The sequence below is a fragment of the Phoca vitulina genome, unplaced genomic scaffold (assembly GCF_004348235.1).
Source record: "Phoca vitulina isolate PV1807 unplaced genomic scaffold, GSC_HSeal_1.0 scaffold26, whole genome shotgun sequence".
In the NCBI taxonomy this organism is placed as follows: domain Eukaryota; kingdom Metazoa; phylum Chordata; class Mammalia; order Carnivora; family Phocidae; genus Phoca; species Phoca vitulina.
Window position 1 is genome coordinate 19,870,038 of NW_022589729.1, and position 12,088 is coordinate 19,882,125.

Here is a 12,088-nt window from a genome sequence, read left to right on the forward strand (position 1 = left end):
AGACCAGGGGGCACCTGGGTGGCTCAGTCGTTAGGCATCTGCCTTCGGCTCAGGTCATGATCTCAGGGTCCTGGGATCGAGCCCTGCATCGGCTCCCTGCTCGGCGGGAAGCCTGCTTCTCCCTCTCCCACTCCCCCTGCTTGTGTTCCCTCTTTCACGGTCTCTCTCTCTCTGTCAAAAAAGAAATAAAAAAGGAGCTGAGACCAGCAGGTAAGAACATTTACAGGTATACATAGTGTAGCGTGTTAAGTGCTCACATAGTATATAATAATAGAATTCTGACTGGGAAGGTGGGCAAAGACTTCAAGAAGTTGACAGTTGAGATGCACCTTGAAGCATGAGTACTTGCATAACAGGAAGGAAGAGGGCTTTCTTGGCTGAGAAACCGCATGAGTAAAGGCAGGAAACATGTCCAATGTTCTACAGTATTAACACGCAGTAAGGGAAGTTAGGAAGAGAAGGCTGATAAAGTATAGTAGGTGGACAGGCTGTACGGAGCCTTTATTGTGTGGGCAACAGGAAACAATTGTTAGCCGATAAATAACGGACATTAGCTGATGTTTATGCCCCTACTATATCTAGGTATTAGATAGAATTAGTTCTCTCACCAACGTGTTGAAAGAGGAATTATTAGCCTCACTTGACAACCAAGAAACTGAGGCTTCAAGTATTTAATTTGCATGCTTGGAGCTCTTTTATTAAGCTGACTCCTATTAATACGTTTTTCTGAAGTTCTTAGGATTGAAAATGAGGTATTTCCAGAGATATGAATAAGATAATAAGGGGTAAACCATAGAGATTGAGGACATCTCAGATTCCTAGAAGGAAGTAGCTGTTCTTTGAACAGTCCCAATGAAGCAGGAGGAGCAGTTGCCTTCCTCCTGGCTCCAGAAAGATCTGCCGTCCCTAAGTGCACAAGACTGCCACATTCCCTCTGCAATAGATACTTGACTTCAGAGGTGTCAATGAAAAACTTTTAGTAGAAATAAAGAAATGAATTAAGACCAACTCACAACACAGAATCAAATATAGCAATTAAAATTATCAGACAAAATTTTTTCAAAGGATAATGGTCTGTGCGTCCCTCTTTGTCGGTTGTATCCTGCCGTTCTGGGGGCTCAGGATACAGATAGGACTTGAATGTGTTGCCTGCTCAGAAGCATAGGAGAGAGTCAACAGTTCTGAGGCCTACGTTTCCTTCCGCCTCTGCGACTTCGGTTTGCCCCACTGAAAGGGGACAGTCTAATAGGGACACCACCTGAGAAACAGAAGTTCACATTTTCGTGGATGTATGTGGGTCAGATACTGAAAGCTAGGTTCTAGGCAAAGCTAGTGATTTAGAAACCCGAAAACCGAAGGGGCAGGAATGCATACGAATGACTCATTTTTCACTTAAGGTTTTGCCTCTTATTATTCACTCCAAATTATTAGTGTCTTAACACCAGACACGTATTTACACAGTATTGCCAATTCCTATTATACTAAGATCTCCTGCGGATGATCTACTTAGCACTCAACAATACAGGAGCCCCGAAATCTGCAAGTCAAAGGTAAGTGTATACACTTGGGTGTGTATTAGGCCCTTAAAAAGGCTTCCGGGAATTCTCGTGTTATCTGGTAACTTCCCCTTTCGCCCACAGGGCAGAGCGGGGCGGGGGACGCGGAGGCGGAGCGGTCTCCTAGGAGACCACCGGGAACAAGTGCGCACGCGTAGAGCCTCGGCCCGGCTGATGCAACCTCCGGCGCGCGTGCTGGGTCCGCCGAGAGTAAGGAAGCCGACAGGGAACCGCGCGAGACCAATGAGCGGCCGCTCGGAGGAGTCCGGAAAGGCCCGCCCGCCGGGGCTCTGCGAGTGACGTTGGGCGACGCGGGGCTGGTGGCGTAGCTAGCCGCCGTCCTTCGTCTCGTCCTCTTGCCTGTGGGTGTCCTGCTCCGCGCTGGCCCGGCGGCCATTTTGGGATTCGCTTCCACCCGCGCCCGCCTGCCCAGCCCTTCCGGGGTCGCGCTGCCGAGGGGCTTTTTTAACGGCTCGTCTTTCTGGGAAGTCGTCGCAGTCGCCGCGGGAGGGCTCTGTCTATGGTGGAGAGGCCTCGAGCGGACTAGGACATCTCCTTCCCGCCAGGATGAATGTCGTCTCGGCCGCTGCGTTCTGCGCCTGCCGTTCCGGACTGTGGTCTGCCGCTCGCGGCCGAAGCCGCTTCCCCCTGTGGCTCTTCTCCTGGCCCGGCGATCGGCCTGGGGCTCCGACTCCGCCGCGCAGCAAGGCCAAGACTGCTTAGGCCTCTCCGAATCCCGCCCGACCTGCAGCCCCGAGAGACTGCCTAGAACAAGGACATGGAGCCGGCAGCAGACGGATCGCGGCCACGGCCGGGCTCCCGGTTCTGGCTGCCCTTTTCCCGGCGCCCGCAACCCGGCACTTCCAAGTTGCCCACACCTCCTGCCCCGGAACAGTCCGGGGACCCCAGACTGGCTGCTTCCCCCCAGCCCCAGGCTCAGACCGGCTCCTGGATGAAGCTGCTTTCCCAGCTCTTCGCGCCGCTCCCCAGCTTGCTTCAGAAGCTGCTGATTTGGAGCCAGCTTTTCGGCGGGATAATTCCGACCAGATGGCTAGATTTTGCTGGAGGCTACAGCGCTCTCAGAGCCTTGAAGGCTCGGGAGGACCCAGCCGTCCCCCCGGCGCAGAAATCTTTGAGTTCGCTGCGGCTCGACCCCTCGGACGACTCTGCTGCCCGTCCCCTCGATTGGCTGGAGGAGGGGATCCACTGGCAGTGCTCGTCCTCAGATCTAGAATTGGAACTCAAAGCCCAGGCTAGAGTTCTGGACCCTGCCGCACACGCTTTTCTGTTAGAGCAGCAGCTGTGGGGAATGGAGCTGTTACCGAGTGGCCTTCAGGGCCATCTGTGCTCTAACCGGGAACTTGGCTCTTCGCCCGCCGGCCCTCTACAAGTTCGGCGTTTAAGCAGTTTCAGCAGTTTCAGCGTCGTCTCCTATTTGTTGAACCCCACCTATCGGGACTGCCTGCCCCGGGTGGGGCTCGGCTATCAGAACAGCGTGGGAAGTGGCGAGCCTGTTGATTTCCAGACCCTCAGCCCAGACGGCACTTGTCTGACTGAAGACCTTGATCCTCCCCACCCGCTGAAGGCAGACATCAGTTGCTCCACGCGGCAGGGATGTCCGCCTCTTTCTAGAGAGGGCCTGCCAGAAATCCACCATCTTCGCACGAAACGGCTGGAGTTCCTTCAGCAGGCCAGAAAGGGGGAAGCGTTACCCACCCCAGACCAAGATAATGGCTACCACAGCCTGGAGGAGGAACACAGCTTGCTCCGGATGGATCTGAAACCCGACGGAGATAGTCCCACACAGTGTGTTCCCTCTGTTGGAGCCGTTTCCGGAACCGCCCAGGAACCCACCGAGGGAAAGATCGCATCGTTGACGAAAGAGGTTCCACTTGCTTTGGAAAAACAGGACCCCTCGGAAGGTTGTCCGTCTGGTGAGGTACCTGTGGAGAAAGAGCCTGGAGAGGACCAAATAAGTGTCGGGGACTCCTCAGACCTAGAAGATGACATTCCCATTTCCACCAGGCCAGCTTGTAGTAACAGGCTGATAGATTACATTTTGGGAGGTGCATCCAGTGACCTGGAAACAAGTTCTGATTCCGAAGGTGAGGATTGGGATGAGGAAGCTGAGGATGATGGTTTTGATAGTGATAGCTCTCTCTCCGAATCAGACCTTGAACAAGACCCTGAAGGGCTTCACCTTTGGAACTCTTTCTATAGTGTAGATCCTTATAATCCCCGAAACTTCACGGCAACAATTCAGACTGCTGCCAGAGTTGTTCCTGGAGACCCTTCTGACTCAGAGAAGGATTCGTCTGACAAGTCTGCTCTAGAGAACTCTCCCCAGACTGGAAGCCTTCCCGAGTCTCCTGACCATAATTCTGGGGAGGAAGATGACTGGGAATCTAGTGCAGATGAAGCAGAGAGTCTCAAACTGTGGAACTCTTTCTGTAATTCCGATGACCCCTACAACCTTTTAAATTTTAAGGCTCCTTTTCAAACATCAGGGAAAAATTGGAAAGGCGGTCGCGACTCAGAGGGGCCATCTGAGCCCACTGTGGCCATTTCTGATTGTCACACCTTACTGTCTTGTGAGGTGCAGCTGTTAGGGAGCCGTGAAAGTGAAGGTCCAGACTTGGTACCCGGTGGGGTTCTTTCTGGAGAAAGACACGCACATATCAAGAGAAAAAAGGTTTGTTTCTTTTTTTTTTTTTAACGTGCCTGATAATTGGTACTGTTTTGATACGGTTAAATACAGTAGCATGACTCTTCTGGAGGCATAGTAGAGCATATTTTTGAGGAAGGGCTCTAAGCTTCTGTACTTGGATTAAGAAATGACCCCCCCCCCCCCCGATATAACCACCACCTGCCTTCTTCCCTTCTTGTGGAATGTTGTTCCTATCCAAATCGAAAATCGTATAGATGTTAGCGGGAAAGTGTCCTTTTCATTTGGGTTTGTATCTCTGGGCTGTTTCCATATAATCTTCAACTTTTCTTTCTCTTTTACGGAACAGAAAAATTACACCTTGTGTGTACACAGTTCTTCTGGAGATTGGTCAGGTCCCGTTATAGAGTATTTAAATGGTATTAATTGTATGTCATTTGCGGACACCTAATATTTTATTTACAGGATAACAAGTGTCTTCATTCCTATTAGAGCCCAGAGGGATAATAGTACCAAGTAGCAAGTTTGCCATGAAAGAAGATACTAATTTCAGTGTAAAAACTTTTTGATGTGAACATGATTTTGATTGACAGTAATAAAACAATACAGGAAATAGTACTGCCGTTTCTGAAGAATGTAATACTAGTTATCAGTGGCCACTTACAGGTTAATAATCATTTGTAACAATGATGGTTACCTATTTGGTTTATCTGGAGTAGCTGCTTCCTGTTCCTAAGCTCGTCTTAAAACGTTTTACTCTTTCAACACATTGTCCAGTTAATCTTATTTGGGGAGGTCCTTTGGAATTGCTTTATTTTTTCCCTCTACTATTTATTCAGCGAAAGTTATTAACTGGAGAGGAATTCCCCCAAACACACAGGGTATCTTTTATTGTAGAGGGAAAGTTTCTTTAGTTTCCTCTACACTTACTTGAAAGACAAAGAAGGATAAGTTATTTTTGACCTCAGATTCTGCCGCATTAGAAAGTTTCAGGTGGACAGTGCCATAATCTATTGGCTCCAGATGGCCAGCTTAATTCCTTTGAGATACTTCCTGGGTAGAAAATATCTCTACATGATGATAACCTTACGTCTCACCTGTAGAATAGGTCATGTTAAAAATTTAGTTCACGTTTATGTAAATGCTGTCATAAAAGATCTTTTCTGTTTACTCTTAAGGGGACCCTGACAAAATGACCTATTTAGTTATTAGTGAATAGGTTAAAACCTATTAGTAAACCTGTAGGTAAAACCTATTAGTGAATAGGTTAAAAAACCGAGGCCTGATTGGGAAGTGGAACAACAGAATGAGCATTTGGTATCTGGAGGCCTGTGTTCCCTCCTGCTGAGTGGTTAGGGCCAAGAAATTTGGAAAGACAGCCAGACCTGCAAAGTAACTTGACTTCTCATGGCCTTGGTTCACTCATTTATCTGATGGGAATAATAATTATAAATACTGTGTGAATTATTGCATGATTTAAATGAGATGAGTGTGTAAAACTCCTCATTCATCGCCTTGCCTTTAATTGGTAGCTGTTATTGTTCAGGGACCTCAGGCCAGTCTCATGTCTCATTTTGGCTTGCTCATTGAGCAAAAATGAGATGAGTCAAGTAGATGTGAGACTACCGACTGTGAACAAGAAGGATCATTTATAAAAGATTATGTCTAAAATACGGTAAAATTATTTTGGCAGCCTTTGACCACTTGCCATTCTTTAGGTATGTGGGAATAATGGGTAGTGCTTGATTCTTAGAATGAGACTTAAAACGCCTGTGTCATTGACATAACACAGTGCAGATTGTGGAGCCACACTCCAGGTTTGAATCCTGATTACTACACCAGAGGGAAGCTGTGTGATTGGAAACAAGTCGTTAACCTCACTTTCCTTATCTATCCAATGGAGGTGATAGTAGTACAGACCCTTTAGGGTTGATCTGAGGATTAAATGAGATAAAAATTATGAAGTCCTCTGAAATGAGCCTGGCATGTGGTAAACATATATAAATGCTGCTGCTGTTATTTATTTTAGTGACACAATGAGTAACTCTAGAATGCAATATCTAGTAAGATGTTACATACCTGCTAATTGTCCTCGAGGGCATTCCGTGGCCTGATGTAAAGGGAATGAAAGGAGTAGGCCACGATGGGATTAGCTGATGTAACTATTGAACGTATTTTTAAAGCAAGTATTTACTTTCGTAGTTTGCTGTGTTTGAAAGAAACTTCTATGTTAGAAATTAAGTAGGGATTAAAAGGGACTTTAACTCTTTACATGAAATCATGTATATAGTATTTATTTTTTATTTTTTAAAAGATTTTATTTATTTGACGGGGAGAGACACAGCGAGAGAGCGAACACAAGCAGGGGGAGTGGGAGAGGGAGAAGCCGACTCCCTGCAGAGCAGGGAGTCCAATGTGGGGCTTGATCCCAGAACCCTGGGATCATGACTTGAGCTGAAGGCAGACGCTTAACGACTGAGCCACCCAGGCGTTCCTAGTAACATAACCTTAAAGATAGGTTAATTTGGGTGCATTTTGTTTACTAAATAACTTTTTCTATAGTCTCATTACAAAAGTAGTAATAAAAGAGTAACACTATGTGTTTATGATGCAAAAATTGGAAAGCACTGAAAAGTGAAATCGTATTTAAAAGGAAAAAGGAAGACTAGAAATCGGTGAAGATCTTGTTAAAGCTTTTGTGCTGTAATAAAAGCATTGACTAATATTGACTAATAACTTTCAAATATTTCTGGAAAATTTTTTGGGAAACATTTGTCATTTTTGAGGAAGAGTGTCACAGAACTGTATTTCCCTAAGGATTAAAAAAAACAAGGACTGACAACATCAGGAAATTTTCAGTTCCCCATCTGGATTCATTTTATTAACATCAAAAGCCAAGAGGAGGGAGGCGGGATGACAGGATGAGAAATGGGGGCAGGAGTGTGTGTGTGTGTGTGTGTGTGTGTGTGTGTGTGTGTGTGTGAAGGAAATCAAGATGGAGTTTGCTCACTTTTTACTGAGATGCCATCTAGTCAGTCAGAACTTACTTTTTTCTTCTGTTACAGTTGAAACCAAATATTCCTGTAAGATATTTCGATATTTGATATTCTGAAAGAATTAGTAGCATAAAGGGTTAATTACTTCAGTGGTGATTTTACGATCCTAGAGCATGATTAAAATTAGTCTTTGTCTTTATAGGTAACCTTCCTTGAAGAAGTTACTGAGTATTATATAAGTGGTGATGAGGACCGCAAAGGACCATGGGAAGAATTTGCACGGGATGGGTGCAGGTTCCAGAAACGAATTCAAGAAACAGAAGATGCTATTGGATATTGCTTGACGTTTGAGCACAGAGAAAGAATGTTCAATAGATTCCAGGAAACAGGCTTCAAAGGACTTAATGCTTTTAAGCAATGTTAAGATGATTTGACGGCCTCTAACTTGAGCATACACTACCTCTTACTTGAGAGGTTTCTTTTAAAAACAAAAATTGGCAGCTGTCCTTTTTTTTTTTTTTTTTAAGAGGATATGCAGCTTGGATCCAGTGACCTAGTTTAATATTTTTTTTTGTAACTGATCCCACTCAGAGATGGCCAGGTTTGAAGGCAAGCCCTGGTAATGAAGGATGAGATGGTGTGATTTCTAATACTCCCTTTTTTGATTCAGTTGGATGTATTTTTTAATGTCATGTGCTTGCTGAGGTGTAAAGGGGACCTTTTAAGGTGGAATTTTGCATTTTCAAAACTGATTTCCTTGGGAAACAATATTTATAGGGTTCAAAGCCCATTTTCCATTCTAATTTAAATTATGTGTACCTGTCTGAAAACTTTGGGCTCTCCCCACCCAACATTTTAAAGTTAATGGGCTTTTATGTTTTCTCTCTATATTTTTTATTTCAGTGATGTGGTCCTTCTAGCTTTAAGGTTAAGAAAATGATCTTGTATATGCTACCGACTTAAATTACCTTGTGTTAACTTTGTTTTTCCCTTCTAAAAATGACTTTGGATGGACATATGTGGTGGGCTTTTATAGGTTAAATTGTACCTGAGATATTTCCAAGGACTGCCACAAAACCCTTATGTGCAGCACTCTCTGCTGCTTTGGGAAAGCTGCATCTTTCTGCCAAATTTTAACATCTCACACGTTTAACTTCTGTGCAAACTGTTTCTTGGAGAGGGTTCTGTGTGTGATTGTCGTTCCAGTTAAATGGTTCTTTGTGTGTTTCAACAGGTAGAAGTTGTTGTAAAAGACTCCAAAAAGTAATAGTTGCATCATAGACATTTACTTTTTAAATTGAAAAGCCAAGAATTTTCCTAGGAAGAAACTAGGAGACATCTCAGAGCAATTTGTTTTTGTTTTATATGCTGTCAACAGAAAACCAGTGTTATTAATCTCATACTTCAGCACTGGCACTTTTAAAACCTGTCAGGGTGACACTATAAACTTGGAAATGGGCACTTCTGAATTTTCCAGTTTGCAATGTAAAATAGAGACTTAATCTCCAAGTTTATTGTGTTCTACTGTTAGTGAGAGAAGTAATGACAAGGCCTATAACTTTCAGGAAAGGATGGTACTATAGACTTAACAATAGAAAGGCTTACTATTTTTAGCCCAGAATTTACTTTTGAATTGAAGTTTTTGCAGTGGCTGGTTGTCCTTAGTTTGTTTAGCTCGACATGGTGTGCCTCTGTTAGGCTGAGGTAATGTTGATCCGCTTCTTACTGGTCTGTTTTTGCCCCACGTGCCTCTTGTTGCAGGTAATGGAAAACATGAGTAGAACAGGTGACCTCTTAAGTTTGAACTTGTTTCAGTGTGGGAACAAATTTTTTGTCAGAAGTGCTTGCAGAGTTACTACCTCAGTTTACAATCTACCTGGTCATTATTTTATTTCTGTCTGGTTTGCTCTAAGAACTGCCCCCAGTGATGATATATGTATTCGTACATAAACACGCCAAGAGTACAACAACTTGAAAGCTGGTCTGATTTTTGCAGAGCTCTTATTCAACGTGTGTTGTGCACCTCCACTTTAGGTAATCGTATGGGATGCATTTGCAGAGTCCTGCTGTAACACTGTGAAAACAGGCTGGTTTCAAGCACCAGCTGTGTCAGTTGGGAAGAAGGGATCATTTGCCTTGAAAAAAAGCTTTCTGAAAATGTATAGGCATTCTTTTAAAACCAGACTGAAGTATACTGTTTTATTTCACGGCTTAGTCTGAAATATAGCACCTCTGCATAGTTGAAAATAATGGGATAGCTTGACATTGATTGGATTTTGGAAACTTGTTCCCTTGGGATTCCAACCTCACTACCAAATGAGTACAGTAAAAGCTTGGTGAAGAATTCTCCCATTTCCTACCCTCCTTTAAAAGAAGTGATCGAGACAGTGACAAAAAGGACAGAAGGGGCTGTTTTTAAGTTGGACTGAAGGAGAAAAAATTCTTGTCATTTCATCCCAATCCTAGTTGTTAGAACAAAGTTAAACTTGGAAGTTGTAATTGAACATTGTACACATTTAAAGTCTTATAATGGTGCTTTAAGTATCAATGTAGCATGTGAAGGCATACAGACAGGTAAAATTTCCTTTTCTGAGTGTTGCAGTGTGATAACAGCACCTCTTCATCTTTAACTTGAAATCAAAACTATCAGATTTTATTTTTGTATAATTTAAGGGAGGTGAATTTAGGGGACTAGAAGACTAAATTGGCTTCTACAGATCCAGTGACTTAAATGTAACCAGTTTGTTGGGATTTTATAGCTAAAATTATATTTGTGTATATAACTTTAACTAATCTGTAAATTGTAATAAATATATTTACAATTATTAAATGTTACATGATATTTTGGTTCAGGTTTATATTGTGTGTTTCCTAGTATTTTACATTAGCTTTGGACTTACTGAGCTGAATTTTCAGGATTAAATCAGGTACTTCTGTAGAAGCACTATAAACTTAGAGGTGCCGAACAAATTGCTGTGGTTTAAAAAGGTTATGGGGACATGTAAATTGCACGTCGGCTTGTTGAAGGGGAGGAATTTTAAGGGAATAAATAGGATTGCAAACCACATATTAGTAGAAAGGAGAATTTGGCTCTTAGAGTATGAAATGCCCTTCTTAGAGACTGGGGTTTTGATTCCAAAATTGGCCCCAGTCATCCACTTCTACTGAGAAAACAGAGTATTCACAGGAGCAGTAAAATAAATTCACATGGTGGGCTTAGCATAGCGTTTCCCTTTTTTTTTTTTTTTTTAATTTTTATTTGCAACAGAGAGTGAGTGAGGGGAGAGAGCATGAGCCGGGTGGAGAGGGAGAAGCAGACTCCCTGCTGGGCACGGAGACTAACATGGGGGTCCATCCCAGGACCCTGGGACCATGACCAAAGGCAGATGCTTAACCGACTGAGCCACCCAGGCGCCCCTAGTGTTTCTCTTAACTAGCAGGAAAATTAACTTTTCTCTAGTTGGTACATTAGTATTAATGATAACTACGGTATTGTAAATCATGGCGTACTCCCATTTACAATGTTGCATAAATGTGATGGAGCATCAGAAAAATCAAACTTTGTACCCTGAAAAAAGACAAACATTTGGGTTATAGCAAGACTATTAATGGATTAAGGCATAATAGCATTCTTCATTTAGGTAGTTGGATCTTCCTAGCTAATGAAGAAAAATTTATTAAAGATCTATTTCTCGGGGTGCCTGGGTGGCTCAGTTGTTAAGCAGCTGCCTTCGGCTCAGGTCATGATCCCAGGGTCCTGGGATCGAGCCCTGCATCGGGCTCCCTGCTCAGTGGAAAGCCTGCTTCTCCCTCTCCCACTCCCCCTGCTTGTGTTCTCTCTCTCGCTGTGTCTCTCTCTGTCAGATAAATAAATAAAATCTTAAAAAAAAAACAAACTATTTCTGACCTGGAAGGAAAGAAATGTAGTTGCAAGTAATCAGTATTTAGTACAAATTGAATTGACAGCCCCAGGTTATACTTTTATTACCATCTTGGGGTTAATTTAAGCATTTTTGGCTCTCTCCAGGAAGGTTATGAAAATAGCCATGTTCACATCAAGCCAGATTTCCTGCTATGACTCTTTTTTTTTTAAAAGATTTTATTTATTTATTTGACAGAGAGAGACAGCGAGAGAGGGAACACAAGCAGGGGGAGTGGGAGAGGGAGAAGCAGATTTCCCGTCGAGCAGGGAGCCCGACGCGGGGCTCGATCCCAGGACCCCGAGATCACGACCTGAGCCAAAGGCAGACGCTTAACCGACTGAGCCACCCAGGCGCCCCTGCTATGACACTTGATATCATATAGAAATTGTGGGGTTTTTTTTCCTACTTTAATAGAAAGTTTAAAGCAAATATTAATTGCTGACCTCAAATTTTGAAAGTTACAGATTTAGGAATTTGGTGGTCTCATTTGGAGACTTTCTTTGGATCCTCTATATGTACCTTTAAAAAAAAAGTGGAAATATCTTCAGTTTTTTTCCTCACAAAAAGTGTTATTTATAAAGGTAATAGAGAAATCTATAAAAGCATTCTTACATTGTAAAAAATAAGTATGGTAACTAACCAGTGTGCCTTCTTGAGGTGGGAGACAATTTTTTTTTAAGATTTTATTTGAGAGAGGGAGAGGGAGAAAGGCAGAAGGAGAGGTAGACTCCCCACTGAGCAGGGAGCCTGATGCAGGGCTCAACCCCAGGACCCTGAGATCATGAGCCAAGGACAGAAGGCAGATGCTTAACTGACTGAGCCACCCAGGCGCCCCTTAATTTCTTTTTATATGTATAAAGAGGATTTTTTTTTGTTTAAGATTTCATTTATTTATTTTGACAGACACAGCGAGAGAGGGAACACAAGCAGGGGGAGTGGGAGAGGGAG

The 12,088-nt window shown here is 43.4% G+C and overlaps 1 protein-coding gene across 1 annotated transcript; it reads left to right on the forward strand.

The window, feature by feature from the left end:
• Positions 1-232: 232 nt before the first annotated feature.
• Positions 233-10,052, forward strand: PPP1R15B (protein phosphatase 1 regulatory subunit 15B). The gene is made up of 2 exons (XM_032422319.1): positions 233-4,248; positions 7,420-10,052. The coding sequence occupies exons 1-2, from the start codon at positions 2,335-2,337 to the stop codon at positions 7,639-7,641; spliced, it is 2,136 nt and encodes a 711-aa protein (XP_032278210.1). The 5' UTR covers positions 233-2,334; the 3' UTR covers positions 7,642-10,052.
• Positions 10,053-12,088: the final 2,036 nt, after the last annotated feature.

What these genes read in the sequence shown, in the direction of transcription:
- PPP1R15B (XM_032422319.1), top strand. Translation starts at nt 2,335, where the DNA reads ATGGAGCCGGCAGCAGACGGATCGCGGCCACGGCCGGGCTCCCGGTTC. An exon ending in CACATATCAAGAGAAAAAAG is followed by an intron (nt 4,249 to 7,419) that starts GTTTGTTTCTTT and finishes TTGTCTTTATAG; the next exon opens with GTAACCTTCCTTGAAGAAGT.